The sequence below is a fragment of the Nomia melanderi genome, chromosome 13 (assembly GCF_051020985.1).
Source record: "Nomia melanderi isolate GNS246 chromosome 13, iyNomMela1, whole genome shotgun sequence".
Lineage (NCBI taxonomy): Eukaryota > Metazoa > Arthropoda > Insecta > Hymenoptera > Halictidae > Nomia > Nomia melanderi.
Genome location: NC_135011.1, coordinates 150303 through 171031, shown reverse-complemented (window position 1 = coordinate 171031; position 20729 = coordinate 150303). Strand labels below are relative to the sequence as shown.

General features: G+C 47.3%; 3 protein-coding genes across 8 annotated transcripts in view; 1 reads left to right on the top strand and 2 right to left on the bottom strand.

The window, feature by feature from the left end:
* The window catches only part of Sdc (Syndecan), an 85367-nt gene extending 73947 nt beyond the window's left edge, over window positions 1-11420 (bottom strand). Inside the window, exon 1 of the mRNA XM_031986739.2 lies at window positions 11141-11420. Within this exon, the coding sequence (XP_031842599.1) occupies window positions 11141-11242 (102 nt within the window). The 5' untranslated portion in view covers window positions 11243-11420. The remainder of the gene's footprint in view (window positions 1-11140) is intronic.
* A 934-nt stretch (window positions 11421-12354) lies between these two features.
* Window positions 12355-14413, bottom strand: LOC116431422 (uncharacterized). Of its 2 annotated transcripts, none has more exons than XM_031986798.2 (5): window positions 14084-14413; window positions 13804-13913; window positions 13372-13599; window positions 12725-12857; window positions 12355-12655 (listed from the first exon to the last, which is right to left on the bottom strand). In XM_031986798.2, the coding sequence occupies exons 1-5, from the start codon at window positions 14396-14398 to the stop codon at window positions 12524-12526; spliced, it is 918 nt and encodes a 305-aa protein (XP_031842658.1). In that variant the 5' UTR covers window positions 14399-14413; the 3' UTR covers window positions 12355-12523. The 2 variants fall into 2 exon arrangements, with proteins under 2 accessions (XP_031842658.1, XP_031842659.1); XM_031986799.2 differs by having other exon boundaries at window positions 13372-13590.
* bw (brown) lies at window positions 12949-20488 on the top strand. 5 transcript variants are annotated; one of them, XM_076373278.1, is made up of 17 exons: window positions 12949-13017; window positions 13082-13227; window positions 14904-15291; window positions 15813-16162; window positions 16732-16965; window positions 17049-17097; window positions 17630-17679; window positions 17787-17920; window positions 18022-18174; window positions 18238-18476; window positions 18704-18800; window positions 18868-19116; window positions 19227-19460; window positions 19565-19700; window positions 19808-19913; window positions 20042-20142; window positions 20213-20488. In XM_076373278.1, exons 4-17 carry the CDS (start codon window positions 16093-16095, stop codon window positions 20392-20394), a joined length of 2034 nt encoding a protein of 677 aa, XP_076229393.1. In that variant the 5' UTR covers window positions 12949-13017; window positions 13082-13227; window positions 14904-15291; window positions 15813-16092; the 3' UTR covers window positions 20395-20488. The 5 variants fall into 5 exon arrangements, with proteins under 5 accessions (XP_076229393.1, XP_076229394.1, XP_076229395.1 ...); XM_076373279.1 differs by lacking the exon at window positions 14904-15291; XM_076373280.1 differs by lacking the exons at window positions 12949-13017; window positions 13082-13227; window positions 14904-15291 and adding an exon at window positions 15390-15413.
* Window positions 20489-20729: the final 241 nt, after the last annotated feature.

Here is a 20729-nt window from a genome sequence, read left to right as displayed (position 1 = left end):
ACCATCGAAATCATTCTTGCCGATAGATCGGCGCGGCGCGCTGCCGGCACGACTCGATCGCTCCAAACGATTCGAGGTTACGAGGCTGGTGCGTGGGACACGCGTGCCGCCGCCGCTCACGCGATTCCACGCGACTACTTTTACCGTCTTAGGATTTCGCGCAGGTGGGAATCGGCTGTCGGCTGAAAAATCGAAAAGAGACACAACACGCTTCCCACGGAACTCTCCGCGGCCGGGCTGTTGAAAAATCCTGTGGCAGTGATGCAACGATACGCAGCTGCGTACGTTCGTCGCGCGACAATGCCGATTAAACTGCGGAGACTCGCTCGTTCGTAGCTTGCAAAACCTTCGAGAGAGGCGGGGAAACAATTTTGATGGGCGACAGGCGTGCATAGGTGGATCGGACGAACGATCAACGTCCATATCGGCGCTCGGCTGGTGCGCGTTCGTGCAATTTACAGTGATCCGCAACCTGGACGATCGACGATTCGAGAACACGACGAAACCCGTCAGACGTTCCCTCCCTTCGCCCCATCGACGTAATCCTGCTCGAAGATAGATTGTTAAATAAAAGGCGTAAATCGAACTGGCGATAAAACCAAAGTATCGCAAAGAAGAAGAACAAAGAAGAACACTGGAGGGATATTCCCCGACTTCGGCGGAGAAAAGAGAATGAGAAACAGCGGAGAATAAACGAGTAAGAATAGGAATGAAATTTGTTTGAATGATACTCCCGTCGACGGGAGAGAAGGGAAAAGGCGTTGCGTTGAAAACGCCCAAGAAATATTCGTTGGAAATAGAATTTAATATTTGCCGGGAGCGAGAAAACCGTTCAAACGTTCGAATAGGATGGGTATTCAGCGAACGATTCATCCATTTCTTAAGACTGTCCCCGTTAGTCGGTTCCCTATCGATGCTCCGTAACCCCGGGGGAAACGAAAAGCGGCGAGAAGCGGCGAAAAGCGGCCGGGAACCGGGTCAAGGAAGCGTTTTCTGGGTCGGTTTCGGCTCAGCTGAAAAGAGAGGGACCGACCGAGAGGCCGGGGACAGGTTTTTTCGGGGTGCTTTGAGCGCGGCAACGATGAAAATTAAATGAGATTAACGAATGAGGCCTTTTCTGGGTCACTTTTGATCAATGCTCCGCGGCGACGGAACGCTAACCTTTTTAGCCACTTCTCGCGGTTTCGAAAATGAAAACGCTCCGATGTCTCGTTTTCGAAATCAGTCAGGTTTCTTTGACCCTGGTGCCGTTGGCTGCTTTTCAAATGCGAATTCAATTCGAGTTTGTCGTCGAATAACATGCCGATCGAATTACACGTCGATTTATCCAATTATCGAGAGCAGTCTGCTGCTACCAATATTCCATCGAAGATAATCAAATAATTGCCAGAGATCCACCGAAAAACCCTAGATGATCGTCGATAACGGCAACCGGTCGTTAAAGTCGGCCCTGCGTTCCGAGATCGCAACTGGGTCGATTTGTATCGTGATTAATCGCGGGGCACGCGACCACCTTTCAGGGCGTAGGAAAACACCAAGAAAGAAGAGGGGTGGTGCAAAATCGAGGTCAGAGTGTAATTTTCCCGTGAAATTCAAGTATTCCGCGTGCAATGCGTCATCGAAACGGCCCCGCCTCCTCTCCTAGCAACATTCTAGGAAATTTCGAGGAAGTCGTTCGAACGCCAAGTGCCCTTAATAAGCACCTCTCTTTCTCTCTCTCTCTCTCTCTCTCTCTCTCTCTCTCTCTCTCTCTCTCTCTTCCTTTTCTTCGTATTTAACCAGCACGGTGTAATAGTTCGTCTGGAACCACCAACTCTTTTCGCAATGAAAACTTCGAATTTGATATGTTAAAAGCCGAAAACGGAAGATGGAACAAATTGTTCTAGCGTCGAGTTGAAAATGTTCCAGTCGAAGAATCGCGACTCGAGTCTTTTCAATCGCAATACTTAAAAGATAAACGAATTGAGCGGAATCAAGAGAAGAAAAGCATTTGCAGAACGATTGGTCGTTTCACCGTGGGTATTACGAATTCAGATTGCCGGATAGCCAGATTTCGGAGAGTTCTGGTTTGCTTATTCCTCCGAGCAGCCGTCGTCGGCGATCCTTTTGTTTTTGCGGGAGTAATTACTCGTTCTCCAGTGGTATTCGTGTAACAAGAAATTGGAGCGACGGTTGACGAACGAATTAAATTTGCCGCTCGCGTACCAGTAATTATCCGTCACGAACACCGTGGCTCGAGTTAGTTGGACAGAATCTTGGACTACTGGCTTTCCCGGGGATCTTGATACCGGATGGGTTTAACTCTTCGCTCGCTCATTTCGAGCCTCGTTATCCACCAGCTGCTTCGACGATCCATGCATCGAAATGTAATTCGTACCGATAAACGGATCGAATCGATTTATCGTTATTCCATTATTCACATTACTTTCCTTCTTGCTAAAGAGGTAATCGTTTGAAACCGTTTCCAATAGATAGGCACGCTGTTTTGTTATTACCACGATATTACCACGATATTACTAATAATAGTTAATTAATAATCCATCTATGGCTGGTACGATCGAATTAGAGAATAATTTGGTTTAGAACGAGTTCAATCCTATCAACTGCAATATCAACTCCAAGCAACAAAACTGATAAGAGGAACATGGAGAGAAATCCGAATCTCTCGTTTCCGCTTCCGCTTAGAATAATCAGTAATAATAGTAGTTGGCTATGCGTTTGCTCATCGCTAATTAAGCGTGCGTTAACGCGGCAATCTAATAACGATGTAAACACTGTAATCGGATCAGAACTGGCGCACGCTGAAACGTCATTTCGCTGCGAGAAGACATTTATCGACGAGCAACTTCGGCCGGACTCGATTCAATAAAATTAGTTTCGTTCGTTATACTTTGGAATATGCCTACAATCTCCTCTCTTTTCCAATAAATTATTCGTAAGTAAGTGTTGCGGTTGTCGCGCGTTCATCTGGCTGAATCAGTCAGCGCATTAGGTGTTATTTATAATATAGAAAGGTTTGCGCATAATCGTCGTTTAATCGAATCGACTATACAGTAATTTGGTTCGATCGGGTGACTCGCGTGGCATTCGACGCGTTAATCCATCTGAATCATCGGGGACGTAAAAGCGATTCACCAGTTCCGTTCGCGGAATGCGCGGTTCGAAGAATCGGAAATCGTTCCAAACTCCCGCCGGAAAAATGGCGGGAACAGTGTCCCCTGGAAATTGGCTGCTCGTTACTTCCCAGCTTTCGCGGGAAATCCCCGAGGCTCGGAAAAAGTTTCATCCATCTTGTACCCGTTCGTCCCGCGGGCGACAACTTTCCTCGTCGTCTTTTCCGTCCCCCTTCCCAACCCCGAGCCCATTTTCCTCGGGCCTTCCCCCTTTCCCGTTTAGTCAAAGGGAGAGGCGAATGTTTTTCTCCTTTACGCCACCCCTGTCGGAGTCCCGTTTTCGCCATTTTTGCGCGGACCTACGATCGAGTTTCGCTCATCTCTAACGAATGGTTCGGCTTCTAAACCACCGTTCGTACGAAAAATCTCTATTAGGATGCCGCTAACTGCGTATAACATTTATATTTCAACAGAACGGACTTTTCTTGGACTTTCGGAACTGTCCTTGTTGGACATTCGAGGGTCCGCGTCGCTTGCTGCGTCCACTTTAGCTTGCTTTTTCTCCTAACCAAACGACGCCACGGGGATTATTGTTTCACTGGCCGATAGTCTTGATTTAAATCGACAAGGAAATCGGATAAATCCCGGGGAACTATCGATTCTGTCACCCAGATGCATCCTAATTACGCGTCGCTGTCTCCGTTTCCCTCAATTCTGGACACTATCAATTTTCATTTCCGCATGGAAAACAGGAAAAAGCGGAGAAAAAGAAATAAGGAAATGATCAAAACGCTAGAACCCTAATGTCGTTGATCCAATGACAATTATTCGCGTACACGCGATCGATCGATTCGTAGCGAATCGTGCGCGTACGACGAATCCTGCTGTTTGTTTACAGTGTGCTCTGCCTTTCTCCTTCGATCAATGATCGAGAGAGAGAGAGAGAGAGAGAGAAAGAGAGCTCTTTCGGTTTATTTCGGTTGTGGGCTCGCGACGCGATGCGAGGCAGTTGTCGGGATCTCTACCGATCGGAATTTAGAATGGAATACATTAGCCGGTGGCACGTAGTAGACCCACCGTGCCTGCTCTCCCTTGTAGCCCCACCAACCCCCATTGATGCGTAATGTCATTCAAAATTCCGAACAGTCGACGTAGTTGTGTTTACGCGCAGATGGAGGGAGAAAGGAAGAGTGCGAGAAGGACCGAGACAGAGAACGATAGAAGTAAAACGAGAGAATGAGATATAACTGTGGAGGAAAGGCAGAAAGGCAGAAAAGCCGAAAGATACGTAGACTATTCTAGAGAGGGAAAGAGACAGAGAGGAGAAGGAGGAGGAGGAGGAGAGGGGAGAGAGATTGATTATACATCGTCGCCAGTCTCCTCGTCCCTCGTCCAACACCGATTTGCATTCTAATTTCCAAACAAAGAGCCCCGGGATCCGGGCTGCGCGCCGTTCGCAAATTAATTATTAATAAACAAACGCGAACGGGAACGGGAACAGGAACCCGCTGCGTCCAATCGTCCGCCAGCGGAAAATTGATATAGCCAAAGACGCGCGACTGAACGAGGATTTTAATTAACCACGGCGGTCTATACGCGTACATACGGCCGTACACACACACACACACACACACACACACACACACACACACACACACACACACACACACACACATATACATACGCGTATTTCGACCGAAAGATCGTTGCGCGCGTTTCGCTCGACGCGAAAACATTCGGAAAATCAATTTTATTAGCTGGTTTTTTCATTTACTCGTTTTCGAGGAGAGTTCATTTGCGAAGATAATCACGGAAATTCCCGATAGAAATGAAATTAATTCGAGAATCGAGCGACGAGAAGCGGTCGAAAATGATTATAATGCAGCCAGCTAATCGTGCGTTCAACGATGAATATTGCATTTTTCAATGCATAAAACAGAGTAAATTGTTCGGTTGCTAAACTCGACGAGACGTTTCCACGTGCCGCGATTTTACGACATTTTCAGCGAATTTCGAAACGACGAAACGACATCTTCGGATTGCCGAGAATGTCGATGCGCGAATCGCGCGCGCCTTCCCTCCGGCCAGTGGAGGGAATTTCCGAAACTCGGTTCCATTGAAAACACTGTCCGGGAAAAAACATTTCGCTCCACGCTTTGTTTTGATTCTTTCAAAGAATTCTATACCGTTTCTATTTATAGCCTTCTTTTTTTCGAAATTTTCCCCTTTATTTGTTTGCGCGTACCGTTGAAAGGTTCGCGGAAAATTGCGCGATATTGTTTGGCAAAATGACAGCCGCGGTTCGGCGCAGGATCCCCCTTCGTTTCGTCCAAGTAACATCCGCCAGCCCTTTGTTCCATTATTTATTTGGCGGTTAACGGAACCAATCGTAACCAACGAAACGAGATGCTATCGTAGACTTTGTATTTTACAAGCAGTTAAAAGCGTTTTACGCGCGACGAGATCCTCGCGATTCGGTAATAAAGACGGATTAACGAGCAGCATCTCGTTTTTTCTCGCGCGGCACGCTTCGAGCCTGATCCCCCCGTCCCGGCGGCCGTTTATTTTGCCGCGGACACGACGCAGGAATTTCGGGCAATTATTTATTGAGCCGTGTCGCAAAGATTCACCGTTCCCCCTCGTTACTGTTCCCGCGTTGCGACCGTTTCGCGTTCGTCGGCACTCTCGCGCTAACAAATTGTCGAAGCGATAAACGCGTTCTCCGGAATACTTGGAAGAGTTCGCCGCATTTTCCGGCAACCGATATCGTTCCTCTTCGGCCCTTAATAAATCCGTTCCACCGTGTCTCCGCGACACCGTGCTGAACGCGCCTCTAAATTCTCAAGGAACACGCTCGTTAACCGCCCCGTAAGACGAGACGAACAGCTTCGGATTTTCTACAAATCGTCGAGTAAATCGAACAGGTTGAGAACCGCTGCTTCGGCAATTCGTATCCGTACAGGAAATATCCTTTTTGTTCGCGTATCGTACAATGGGAGGTCTCGACAAAACGGTCGACGGAATGAACTTCCAACGATACGACGACTCATTGTTCAAACGTTCGACGGAATTATCGGAATTAACGGTTGCACTTTTCGTTGACGAAATTGTTCGTACGCGTCGCGGCTCGACGTACGTAACGTAAAACGCGTGTAAAGGAAGGCTGCTCGATTCTCGGTAATAGCGGGATCGCACGGGATTCCCGGGAAACTTGGCGAATTAAAAGTGGCCTGCTACTATTAATTACGGGCGCGCAAATAATTAACGGAACAAGCGGGGAACAAGCGGGGAACAAGCGGGGAAATTTCGCGTTAAAGTCGGTTATTATTCGCGCTGGAACCCGTTAATACCGAGACGTTCTTCGGGGTTGATTAGATACCTGCCACGGAACCGGCAATCCATTCGGTTTATTCCAAGCGAATCGGAGACACGACGTTTCGCCGAGAAGAAACTTTCAAAACTGCTGCTCCGTTAATTGCTTCCAACGATTCTGTATCGTCCAATTTCATTTTATTCGCGACATTCAACGATAAAATAAACAATTTCCTCGTGGCCGACTCGTCATCGGTCAAAATATAGTAGACGTATCCCACAATCTTGAACGACGAGTCAAAGATTCACGGAAACATTAGTGAAAAAAACATGGCATCCAGTAGGAAAATGGCGGCGCACGGGAGGAGCGGTTGCGCAAACATTGCGATTTCTTTATTGACTGGTTACGTAAGGAATCCGCGGTGATACGATACGATGCGATACGCATATTTATACGTTGTCCCTTGTTCGGTTAACGCGACCGCCCGGAATGCATTTCCCGCCTCGAGAGATTGTCGCGAGGCTGTCGCGAGGCTGTCGCGAGGCTGTCGCGCCTCGCCGAATATTTCATCGTCCGTTGGAATCCCCGGCCGGCTTAAAACTTTCGACCCTCGTTTTCATCGGGATTAAGGGGCGCGCGATTGGAAAATGCGACTCGGCGTAAACGCACTTTAAACGATTTATCGCAACTGCGAGTGGAAAGTTCCCTCCATTTCCAGGTTCTCTCGTTAATTCATTTCAAAGAGTTTTGTCCATATCTCATCGGGAAATGTCCAACGTTTCCAGTGCAAACGGCTAATTAACCGTTAACCCTTTCAGAACGAACGTCGTCACACTCGACAGTCGCAAACGAATAATTTCAACGTTTAAATAACCAAATAAAGAGATAAACATCGGCACACGCTTTTCTTCTTTTCTATTATTTCGCTCTCCGATGTATAATGCACAGCTTTCGATACTCTAGAAAATGATCGTCCGTAAGCAAGTAACATCCAACGAGATTCCCTGGCTGCAGAAACGCCCCGATCGCCGCAACACGAAATGTCGCCTTTTAAAAACATCAATGACGTCCACGTGAATCACACGCTAAACATTTGTTATCCCCGTCCGCCGGTGACAACGCGCTGACTCTTTACACGAGATGATCGCGCGACCCGTGCGCGCGGCCAGAGAGCTTTATCTTCGCCGCATAAATATTAATACAATTCTGATTTACAACGGGCCACGCAAATGAAGAGTAAACCTCGGTCTGTACACGGATTAACGGTCTGGCAACCGCGTAACCCCTCTCTTTCTCTCTCTCTCTCTCTCTTTTTCGAGCGAGCGAGCGAGCGAAAAACCATCGAGATAGAAAAACCAAGAAATCTCGGGGAAATTATTCGTTTAACGGAACCCGCTAATGCCTTTTCAAGTTATCGATACACGCTCAACTTTACGCAAATAGAAATCGTTTATTAATTCCAGCGAATTGCGCTCGACAGAAGCGGGACGCGATGGCCGGTCGTTCATTGTTCGCGCGCAATAATTAACTGAAATGAATTCAATTAATCCCCCCATCCTCGGGATCCGCGAATCGAGCAAGCTACCGGCTGTTGGAGTAAAGAGGGTCCCCGATAGTCGAAGGGTTTACGTTTTCGTTTGTCTCGGTAGGAGTGAAAGACGTTTGGGGAAAGAGGAAATTCGAAAATTTCCACCGACAAAAATCAACTACATTGGAGTATCAATATTAGATATCTAACGGTAATCCTATTAATCGTGTATCGGAATTTTCTTGCCGATGTTAACGGTACGGGAACAATGGTGACGGAATTGGATAAATTTCAAGCGATTACCAGACACAGAAACGAATTGTACGCTTCTCCAATCGATTCGTATTCGCGTTCATAGAAAATGTTCATTTTCAACATTCGAATACCGTTGCACTTGATGTAAACCCTTGAAACGTACGACCCTATTTTTTAACACCCTCTGTTCCCATCGACGTCGACGTTGTTTCAGAAAAATGGAAAATGGAAATGGATAAAAGAAAAAAAGGGGGAGCGGGGTTCATCCGGCGTAAAGCACGATCGATAAATTTCGTTCGGAAGGAGGAGCAGCACCGCTGTTGAAACTGGAGCAACCACCCCCGTTGGTGCTTGTCCCGTTTTCGGCAGCCCTTTTTCCCTTTTTCCCTTTTTCCCTTTTCCCCTTTTTCCCCCTTTTCCGAGCACCGACTCTCGTTTTCCTTGCTCGACATTCTTCTCGGACATCGACACGGGCCAATCGATCCGCAGGATTCTTTTTATTCGACACGGTGTATCTTTTACGTCTCTCCTATTGTTGCGTTTCAACCCCTCGCTGTACGATCTCGGATTTATTCGACTATCGGCAAGGAATTGAGACGCGAAGGTATATTCCGTTCGTTAACTCGATACAATTCAATTGCGACGAATTTAGCTGAACCTTGGCTAGAAGTATTTTCAAGAATGGAAATTCTAAAATGAGAAATACGTAACGTTGGAGCGATTTAGATTAACTCCGTTTCAAAGGTTCGGTTCCACTCGTTCGTTGCTCCCGTTCGGGAGCGAGCGAAGCAACGAGCGCGCGGAGAAGAGGGTAAAAACAATGAAACAGCAACAGCGAAGGGTTCGCGAGCGAGGCGAGGCGAGGCGAGGCGAGGCGAGGCGAGCGCAACAATATCAAAACCGCAACTGCATTCTGCTAATAGAACAATCCTGCAACCGCGCCGCAACCGCTGCTCGCAAACGAAACAAAAGTGGAACCGCAACCGCGCCATCGACGATCCAGCAACATTGGATGCGCCGACCGCAATCGCGTTCGCTAATCCAACAAAATCCTGCTAATCCAACAATCCCGTGGCCGCAACCGCACTCGCAAATCTAATAAAACCGAGCGGCTGCGTGTTCGGTGCCGTCCGACAAGTGCGCACCGAGGTTTGCGTTACAACCGACCAATCTCCGTAATCGTTGCGCCAATTAATAATTCATCGTTAACAATAGTACGCCAACGACGATGACTAAACGAAACCTTCGATTCCCGAAACGTCCGTCGTTTCCGATCGTTCGATCCATCCGCTCGGGATAAATTACCCCGGCATTTCGATCCCGTAACAGCCGAAAAATTTCCGTGAAACCGGTTAGGCGGTAATTTATGGACCACCCGGTATACGCGCTTGCAGGCTGCGCTCGAGTTCAACGCGGACCTGTTTCGCCGAGATTTCGATTATACTAATCACCGGCGCGCGATTACGCTCGCAACTTTTCCTCCCGTAAGGTTCTCTTCGAGCCGACCTATAAACGGGGCCCCGCCGCTCCATCGCATCGAGATGGCCGAGCGACTACTCTACATCGAGCTCGGCCGTTTTACGAGCCGAATAAACCGTCAACCGTCGACCCGTTGGTACACGCTGCCGTCTGTATACAAACCAGCCGGAACCACGGGGGAAAAGCGCAGAGGAAAGAGGGAAAATAAGAAACCGGGCATACACGGGGGGCACACAGAGAGAAAATAAATTCAACGGCGTCCCGCGGGACCGGCCGCGCACCTAAGTGCATTCTCGTCAACAATTCTGACCTTGTTATTTACGACGGGGGCAGGGGGAGATTCACGAGCGTGCCTCGAATGGAGGCTGCCCTCAAAACCGGAGGGTCGACGAATGCAAACAAATCCTCGGGCATGAGTCACTAATCCCTTGGTACTGCGGTCGCGCGACCAATTTCGACCAATTTCGACCAATTTCGACCAATTTCGACCAATTCTATTTCCAAAAGAAAAACTCTCGACGTCGACTTTAATCGATGGGCCAAAGGTGCGCGGCTCGCGATTCTGCGGGAGCAACGAGCACGTACGCACCAGCTGGATCTACCGCTATTGCTTTCGGTTTACGTTCCGACGAACAAATTATTAACCTTTCGCCAACCAACCTTCAACGTTTCCCTGCTCGGAAGCCGAAATCTGGCAACAATATGGGCACGATTCGCCATCGTTCGACGGCTCGTACAATTACGAGAGACATCGGGTAAGAACGCTTCCCGAGGGGTATCGAGAGACCTTCCGAGAACCGACAATTAACGGGAAACCATGCTGCCATTATACTATATTGACCAAGCGTCGCCCTATCCGCCGTGCCACTCCTGGCCGTCCGTCCGGTAAACAAATTCACGGAATACCCGCGGTAAACAACAAAGGTGGGAACCGCGTCTAGCGTAGCACGGTGTCCTTCGGGATCGCAGTGTCCGAGACGACGCATCGATAGAACGGTAAGCCAACAACACCGACCGACCATCATTTTTTGGTACAAACGCGTACAGTACGACTCTCGTACCCCCAGCTGTCATGCCTGACGTCGAGATCCCTATCACAACACGCACCTTAAAATTCTGCCTATCCGTCCTAGGAAAGCGTACGCTGACAGCAAACATTCGCGATTCTCTAGATGCTCTCGAAATCGAGGATTCGCAAAGGTACGCCAACGGTATTTATTTCTCTTGTTCGCGTAGCAATGAAATCGCGCTGGGACATTCGGGTGCGCATCGGGAACGAGCAGCGCGATCCAGAGTTTGAAATATTGCTGGAACGCGCGCGTACGACGGCATATCCCGGATGAAATCCCGTTCCGGGAACTCGGCCCGGAGAGAGGAAAGGAAAACGGCGCCGAGGAGGCGATCGTGACAGGACAGAGAAAGATGAAAGGAAAGAGCAGCAGCAGCACTCACCTCGGTAGCGGCGTTGCATCCCGCGAGAATGACGGCCGTACTGATCAGAATCCAGTATATCCTCGGTTGCATTTTGTCCTCTCTGGTTGCCGTTGGGCCCATTCACGAGCCCCCTGCCTCGATCGACACCGCGCGCGCGTTCCCCGCTCGAGAAACCCAAACGAAAGAGGTACGCGTACACGTCCAAGGCAGGAACAAACCACCAAAAAAATCCACCGGAGCAACAACGCGACACACACCACACTGATCGATGAACCGCGAGACACTGAGGGCGCGTCGATCGGCCTACTCGCGTAGCCCCCACGCCGCCGCCATTTTGCAACGGATGCGCGCGCCTCTGCGCGGCAAATTCCCCAACTATTAGCTACCAGCGACACCGCGGGACATTTCAATTCTCTGCGCACAGACGTTCGACATCTTAAATTCGTTAACGTGCGATAATCTCTTATTCGTGACACGTCCGTTTAGAACGAATACAGATAAATACCCAATTGCAGGATTTTATTCTTTATCGCTAGCCGATAAATCTTTCTCGAGACCTTTCAGAAATCGGAGATTTTCCTCGATATTACGATTACATTCGTCCATTTTATTGCGCATTACTTTCACTTCGTCTTGCATGCACTTCACTTCTTCCCGCATTTTTTGTTTCAACAGTACCAGCAGTTCTTTATCCTGACAAGTATTATTCGTGAATACTTATTTTTCAACGTAGCCTCGCTTATTTCAAGCATTTACCTGTTTATAATAATGCTCAGCTTCGAATCCACCGTCGTCCGACTTTTTCTTCCCAGCAGAATCACTGTACGCGTTTCTTATGAACCTAAAACTATTTCTCAAACTGCACGCACCAATTCTATTTAATAAATTCACCTAACCATGAAAAATAATATCGATAATCGATACCGAATTATACGATACGATACCTGTTAGCGTTACGCATCGACGATCGTAAAATACATCGAGACATATTGCGTTCGATAAAGCGGGGAATCGTTAATTTTTCGCAGAAACTCGTCTTAACACTGTTAAATCTGACAGAAATTTTGTCGCTTTCTATCGCGAATAGTAAAAGACAATTGAATACGGATACTGGCGGAGAGTAATCCAAGTAATCGATATTTATTGTATTAGTTCGCGTGCAACGTATAAATCAGGTATGGTACAGCAAACAACGAGAAATTCAAAGTCTTTTCTCATGTACTTAACGCGTATTACAAGTAACGTAGTTTTAGTTTATTAGACAATACTATAATTAAAAAGAAGAAAAAGATACAGACACGATGAAAAAGTACAAGCGATATAATAAAAGTAACAAGTATAATATTATTAATAGATAACTTCACACTTTATCTCAGAGGATACTGTAACAACCTAACCGGTTTACTGGTGGTTCATCTCTGTGATTCTCTTTTTGTGACGGTTTATGGCTTCTTCGTGGCGCTTGATCTGTTCTTCGTGGAAAGAGATCTCGTCGTGGAGACCTTCTTTCAGTTTCTGCATCTTGTCTTTATCCTAGGAGAAAAAAACCTTTCGTATAATACTCCTCGAAACACGATTGTCGCATCGGATTATTGTACCGACCATATTGTAGAAATACTGATCCTCGTGAGCGGATTCCATTTTACCAAAGGCACCGCCGGCTTCACGAATGGCACCACCACCGCCGCCACCTTTGCCAGCTCCAGAACCACGCTCTCCAACCATTCTCGCTTGGCTGTAACAATTGGGAGATCCGCTTGATTACTGACTCATAATTTTTGAGGTTGCCAAAGAAAACTTCGAGGTGGCAGTAGCAGTTAAAAATACAACGGCTAATTACATCATGGATGCATTTAGTGTCTGAACAAGTTGATGCAATAAAGTGCAACGTTAAGGTATGTGAAATGATATTGAAATGTTGTACTAATGGGATCTGCAAGTATTACATAATTTTGGTAGACCTACAGGGAGTTTGGCAAGCTGCTAAAATTCTCAAAATCCTCGAAATTCCCGGAGGTGTTCTACGATGGTTCGACAGTCGATCATTCGAAAACACGCGGCAGAGACGCAATTGTCTCTTCGACGAGAGAATCAGGGGGCAAGGTGTAAGTAGGTGCTATACGTTCGGGCGAACGTCGTGCAAGATAGTCGCGACAAAAGCCGGGGTCGAACGAAAAGACACATTAAGATAGTGACGCGTAGTATGTACGATTGGTCGTTAGAAACGCGAGAAAGGCACGATTTTATACCTGAGCGAAGCCATATTCCGTGTCATGGTTCTAACTGCGCGTTGCATTGTAGCCGTCTGAAAAATTCGTAAGCCCAACAAGTACTGTTCGATCAAATGGGCACCATACACTAATGGCGTTACACTACCGGAGCTCGTCGCATCGCCCTCTCCAGTAGAAGCTTCGCGAGATGACCGCGTTGGCGTTGTCATTCTCGCGGGAATATTAATTTCACCTTTCCTGAAAATACTTAAATTTTAACTCAATCTTATTCGTCTTCTACTAATTTTCAAGAGAAAATTATTTTATTGCTTTCAGTTATTTTATTGCTTTCGGCGAAAGAAAAACCGCTGCGTGCAGTGGAAAACTTTAGATCTTTACAGTCGAGCAAATGAAATTGCAAGACAATGAAATTATACAAATGTTATTAACAAGAGTAATTAACAAACATACTCAGCCTCCAACGAGTCGTGCAGAATACTTTCAACGGTTGTCTCCGATAGCTGCCGCACTTTCGACGCGAGATCACATTCTTTGGTTCCCCTCGGGCTCGCGGCTTGAATCTGGTGTACAATTCTTATAGTTAAATTTGGTACTATACATGGTATCGATAGATGTACTTTCTGTTGTAACAATTTAAACTATGCAAAGACATATCGATTCAGCGAATTGGTATCGAGAGTAGCTAGCGATAGATCGGCTGGAAATATTCAAAATCAACTGATTGCGTCACCTTTTTATTGAAGCTGCCATGCGGCGATCCAACTTGGTACTTTAATCGTCGCCACTGCTTTATAATTTGTGTAAGATTTTTATTTATCTTGAATTTATCCTTCATTTCCGAATGAATGCTTTGCCAGGCTTCGTTTTTCCACGCCAACGCAATCGCGTCTGTCCTTTTACTGTTAACCACGTGGACATGCTTTTCAACCAGCTGCAGTAAAGCCATTTTTTCTTTTCGACTCCAGTTTGGCGTTCTTAGCCTCGTCTTCGATGATCTTGGAGATTCTAAGAACGACTTCGATGTTGTTGGAGTGTTAAACGACATCTTCGACTATCAAAGCACCTACGTAATTCACCACCGGACGCGGATAGAGACTGCCACGATGCTCGGTCGCGCGCTTACAGTACTCGGGGAGGCCTCTCTTTCGGTTTGCGATCGTCAAATGTTATTTTACCATAGGCCCACCGTGCACCACCTTGTACGGTCAAGACGCCTCGAACAGTTTCCCGCCCGATTTTATTAGTTGTTTCGGGAACGCGTAACGCACGTTGCGCGACGCACCGCGGAATATTTGCACGATTCGGTTCTCTTCCGAATTGCTAACAGTTCATTCGAGAAGCATCCTTTTTCCCTAAACTGTTGTTCTTGTTACTTGCTTCGGATAGCAGAGAATACGCGAATAACAATAGGTGTCCCGATGTGGCGTACACTTTCGTTTGAAAAGAGTAGCCTCGAGTCGCCTTACTATCCGTAATGTCTACCTACAATCTACACTAATGCGACGATAATGCACGTTAGAAACTTTTCCCGATCGGTGATCACTGTAAAGGTTCCAGGGCAAATGTGCCAAGAGGTTGACCGTGGTCCTACGATCGGAAGAAGGTTTCGTCATCTTCCCCACTCCGTGGGCAGATCCTTCCAGAACACCCTTATCGCATCGCGGCTTGGACGACTTCGAGTGATCGGCAACGGGGCACGAGGATCTAAGCGACCGACAAAAGAAGGGTGCCGAAACGCCTAACCTTAACGTTCGTCACTCTTGGAATTGGTCGCACCTTTGGCGGCGATGACGGACATGGGTTCCCGGCATCGGCAAGATGCCTTAACACCCTTGAGAAGTAGGTCAAAGTCCGAGGATGCGATGACCCTGGCACGTGTGCCATCCTCGCGCACGGATCGACGCTAACGTGTAATTGGAATGTTAATGGTACAATTAGGCAAGTAGACGAGTAGAATTTCCATCGAACACTTTTGAATAGTTACCGTACAAGTAACCAACCAAACGAAGGTGACCTGAAACGAGGCTTGGGAATTTCATTGGCGCGACAGTTGCAAAACGGTGAGTGGAAAACAACCTGGTAAAGAATGTAAAATTTGAAATGGACGAGCATCCCGTTCGGGGCCGCGTGCACCTGAAAATCCGCAACGGAATGCGTCGAAGCGTTCTCTCTCCGCTGGTGCACCCGTGTAATCCTTCCAGTCGCGATCGCGTCCGTCGCGCCGCGGTCTCGTTGTGTAACGAGCAGCCATCGTTCCATATAAGACACACACCGTCGCCTCTTCCCTCGCAAAACCGCTCGCGATATGGTGTCGCGTTGTGGCGAACAACGTCTCGCGTCCGGTTACCATAAACTCGGTCGTCTTCGTCCGTCGATCCGTTCACCGATCGGAAAAGCAAATCGTTCGATTCGCCGGAGGATCTTCCATGAGAAATAACTTGGTCGAAATTACTGCACAGGTAACTATCGTTCCAAAGGGGAAGGTTGATCGACCCGGTTCCCTTTCGGAAGATCGACCGATCGTTAATGTTGACGTTGAACGGTTTCTTCTTCGGCAACACCGTTACGCAACGCTAATCGCGTGTGTATCGCGAAGCCGCAAGTAAGTACAGTATATAGCCAGCTATCAATGGGTGGCCCGCGAGGCTCATCGGGTATCAGTGCCGTCGAGAGATCGTTTCATTGAAAACTCATCGGCTTTCGTCGAACGAAACAAGAGGAAATCGATGCGATGTTTCGATGACTCGATCGAGTATTTCATTCTGGCTCCCCGCTGCTCCTCGGAATGATCTTCTTTCACACCCGAACAGTAAGTAAACGAACAATCTCGCTTTTCGGAAAATAGATTAATAATAATAATAAGTTGGAAAGTCTTCCTTCGATCTTCTCTCCTTCGAAGGTTGCGGTTTGACGCGTCGCGTGACAGGCCTCTATTTCTCCGATCCATCGATCCTCGTACGGTTGCACCCTGTAAATAAAGATTCTAGAGATATTAAAGCATCGTTCGAATTGTCGAGAATCGGTTAAGGACAAGGTAGAACGAAGATACACACGCACACACACACACACACACACTGATCTTTGACAGATTCGTCAGCTTGTATAAATAGCTAATTACCGTGCCACCCGGTCCAATATGGCGGCCAGCCGGACCTGTACTTTATGTAACCGGTGACCTACACCAGTCGCGCAGAGCAACGGTATTGGTGGAAGGGCTCCGATCGGCATCGCGAATAGAATTCTTGTGTAATTACGCCGATCAGAGGCATTCGTGTCCTTTAGTTGTCATCTGTCACCGTTTATCTTTTTCCTTTTCTCTTCCGTTTTCTCAAGGAGATTTCTAATAACTTTTCTGTTGTTTCAATTGACCGATTGCAGCGAACGTTTACAAGTATTTTCGAAATGTCGTACGATCGAGGATGGAAATGAAACACGGGGAATTATTTCAGATGACACAGAGGGCAGAGTACCCGCCGTTGCCGCAAACTTTGCCGAAAGATTTCTGTCTAACGTGGAAGAACATTTCGTACACGGTTCGAAAAACGAGCAATGGCGGTATACGAGCAATTTTCGGCCTGCAACCTACCGAATACGTTTCTTTGTTGCAAGGAGGTATAACGAATCTATCGATTCTTCCGAATCTTTCGAGCATTTCGAAAGAAATCATTAAGCGAAAAACTCTTTTCTGCTTTTAGTTAACGGTATAGTTCATTCGGGAATGTTGATGGCCATCTTGGGTCCAAGGTAATCTCCCTGGAAATATTGAAACTTCGATCGGTAAACGATTCAAACGAACTTTACATTTAAATCTGAATCTCGAAGAAGTAAGTTGTTCCATAGAACGAGAACCCATTAAGGACCATTTCGTTTCGTGCAACAGATACATTCGAATGGCTTCGGTGAGGTCGCTTTGTCCATAAGATTTGTCATAAGTTCGTAACGATCTTTACAAGAGAATCGAATCGCTTCGGTCCATAATGGGTTAAAGGGCTCCGAAAGCTCCGATCGGAACGTTCGCCAGAATTCTCCGCGGAAAAATCCGTCCGACGGTTATTCCGTCCAAGACTGATTGCAGATTGTTGCGCGAAAGTTGAAGAGTGGCGGGCGTGTTTTAATATTAAGCCCCGGGGAAAACGGAGATAAAATTGGATCCTCGGCGTAAAGCCTCGGAAAAAATGACGAGCGCTCGGCATGCCGGGGTTGTTAATTGTTTCCCTGCCCCGCCGCCCCCCGACAACCGCCAACACAGAGACTGAAAGAACTTCTCGGTTTGCAGCGGCGCTGGGAAAACTACGTTGCTCGCGACGATCAGCCGGCGGGTCAAAGGTCCGTGCGTTCTTCGCCGATATTTTCCGAATAGTTTCAATACGTCGCGATCTTTTCCAACGAAAAACCAGACCTTTCCACTGAGAAATGCAATGTTTAATCGGCAGGCAGCGCGACGGGCGAGATACTGCTAAATGGAAAGCCCATAGACACCGGGCAAATGATAAGGATATCGGGGTTCGTCCCGCAAATGGATCTAGCGATCGAATCGCTGACCGTTCTGGAACACATGGAGTTCATGGTTCGTCTGAAATTAGAATCTTCCAACGTTAGGAACTTCCCGACGGGAATTCTAATAATTCTCGATATATTCGATCGTTATTTTCATCGCTTGTCGTTAAGGCCTGTATGAAGATGGACAGAAGGATCCGCTTCAACGTCCGGAAACAAAGGATCACCGCTGTCTTGGCAGAACTCGGCTTGGTCAAGTGCGTCGACTCGAGATTATCCGCTTTGTCAACCGGAGAAAGAAGGAGAGTGGCTCTAGCCGTCCAAGTAAGTCGAAAACCCATTGAAAATACCAACCACCAAGGTCGCGTTAAAAAATCATTTTTCCAGCTGCTCACCGAGCCGAACATTTTGTTCTGCGACGAGCCGACCACGGGGCTGGACAGTTACGGCGCGTTGACGGTGGTCAGAACGCTGAGGGAAGTCGCGGCAAGGGGGAAAATCGTGGTGTGCTCGGTGCACCAGCCGGCTTCCGGTCTGCTCGACATTTTCCACGAGGTTCTTCTCCTTTCCGGCGGAAGAGTCGCTTTCCAGGGGTCGTCGGTCGACGCCACTCAGTTTTTCGACAGGTCCGCGACTCGTTCTTGGTCGAAAGAATTCTATTTGATACGAGATCAGGTTGTTCCGGAAGTTACGTTCCTTTCACGCGAGTTAGTTTCCATCTATCGTGTACCGACCCAACGGAAAGTACCTCTCGAACAACCTACTACTAAAAATAACAATATTCTTAAGCGATACCTACGCGATTTCGAGGTGCCACGACGATTGAAACGAAACAAGTCGATTTGATTTTCAGTCTGAACCTTCGATGTCCACCAACTTTCAACAGCGCGGAGTTCTATGTCTCGCAGTTGTCTATAGTTCGAGGAAAGGAAGCGGAGAGTTATCGCAAAGTAAGAAGAAAGAAGGCAACGGACAAGAAGACAAGAAAACAAATAAAAGTGAAGATATTGTTCTCAGGTGAACTGGATCTGTGATCAATACGAGGGATCGAAATATGGGCAAAGGGTGGCCAAGTTGATCGAGTACTCCTGCTCGAGCAGGTCGGATTCTAATCGATTGCCACCGATATTCTCCGAAGTCCCGGCTGGTCCCGTCGACTTTAAAAGAGCTCGAGCGCTCACGCAGCTGGAATGGCTCGTCTGGAGAACGTACGTCGACTACAAGAGAAGCTCTGCCTCGATTTTCTTGCGATTCCTCACTTACCTGGTGAGTGTACAACAAGTTTCTTTCTCATCGCGAACGCGTGCGTCTCGCATTTTAGTTTCCTTTTCCGATTACTTTGTAAATCCGCTAACGCGTGTACGTGTTTGTTGAAGTTCATAGGCTTGCTGATATCCTCCCCGTACGTGGGAATCACGGGAAAACCGATGGACCAGGGCGGAATACAGAATATGCAGGGACTTTTGTACCTGGTGGTCGTGGAAACGGTGTTCACTTTTAACTACGCGGTGTTTTACACGTTTCCACGCGAATTGCCGCTCCTGCTGCGCGACATAGCAGCTGGACTTTATCATCCGGCGCCATATTACATCAGCAAAGTTGTCGTTCTGGTGAGAGGCACGATCGTCTCTGATCGATGGATCCTTAAACCAACGTGAATTACTTTCGAGATAATTATTACGAAAGAAATCACTCGAAAGATGAACATTTCCAGATACCCGGAGCGATAGTTCAACCACTGCTGTACTCGATATTGGTGTTCACTATCGTTGGACTGAACGGTGGATTCGTAGGATTGGTCTACTTCGCGCTGCCAGTAGTAGTCTGTGCGATTTCCGCGTCCGCTTTCGGTGAGGGCGCAAATACGACTGATAATATTTTAGGAAAATGTCCCCGCCACTTACGGATATAAACCGAGAGGTCAATGTTTCTAAGAATGTTAAAATACTTTGAACAGGTTTGTTCCTATCAGCGTCGTTCAAGTCGATAGACACTGCCTCCCTCTTCTCCGTGCCATTGGACTTTCTTGGCTTGATGTTCTGTGGAATCTATCTTCATCTAGGGTGAGAAGAACCGACCGCGTGGAGATCAGTCTCAGTATAGGGGGGAACCAGCGTATCATTTTAGCGAATAGTTTGAAGAAAAGTTGACGAGCAATTTCATCCGAATCACACACTTTTTTCCTTTCTAGCCACTTGGCGCCTGGCATTGGCTGGCTGAAATACGTGTCCCAGTTCTACTATGGCTTGGAGGCTGTTTCTTTGACTCAATGGCTGCTGATCGATCACATAAGTACCTATACATTCGTTCCATTCGATCGCGTTAACGAGAGAAGAAATTGCAAACAATTATTTTTCCGAAGATTGCTCTTCGGATCCTGAAGAGCCTTGCATATCCACCGGTCTCGGAGTCCTCGAGAAATACGGTTACCTGGCACACCACTATACCACGGATCTGATCGGTCTGCTGGCGATATTCATGTTCAGCCATTTTGCCGGTTTCCTGATCATTCGTCACAGAAGTCGCAAGGAAGCCGTTTATTGAAACGACACGTCGAATCGTGTCTTGGCAAATTAACGCAACAACTATATATCTCTTACTTGACGTTTGAATAAATTGCTATAATAATAATACTAAACTAGCCCCGCTCATTTTTCCATTGACATTCGACTTTAAACTGCACCATTTAATATCTCTCGAACGCTAATTAGAACCGTTTCGACTGTAAGGTTCGTAAGGGTCGTCGATACGAAAGAATCGAACAGTTCCAAAGGGACGCGAAGAACCTTAAAATTACAAAACAGTGGAACAGAAATCGAGAACAACAACGGGATCGCCTCGGCGTCAAGTGACACTGATTATTGCATTGCAATTTAATA

What these genes read in the sequence shown, in the direction of transcription:
- LOC116431422 (XM_031986798.2), bottom strand. Translation starts at nt 14,398, where the DNA reads ATGTCGTTTAACACTCCAACAACATCGAAGTCGTTCTTAGAATCTCCA. An exon ending in CGGAATATGGCTTCGCTCAG is followed by an intron (nt 12,858 to 13,371) that starts GTATAAAATCGT and finishes CAATTGTTACAG; the next exon opens with CCAAGCGAGAATGGTTGGAG. An exon ending in ATCAGTATTTCTACAATATG is followed by an intron (nt 12,656 to 12,724) that starts GTCGGTACAATA and finishes TTTTTCTCCTAG; the next exon opens with GATAAAGACAAGATGCAGAA.
- bw (XM_076373279.1), top strand. Translation starts at nt 16,093, where the DNA reads ATGACTCGATCGAGTATTTCATTCTGGCTCCCCGCTGCTCCTCGGAAT. An exon ending in TGCGATTCCTCACTTACCTG is followed by an intron (nt 19,117 to 19,226) that starts GTGAGTGTACAA and finishes TGTTTGTTGAAG; the next exon opens with TTCATAGGCTTGCTGATATC. An exon ending in GCTGCTGATCGATCACATAA is followed by an intron (nt 20,143 to 20,212) that starts GTACCTATACAT and finishes ATTTTTCCGAAG; the next exon opens with ATTGCTCTTCGGATCCTGAA.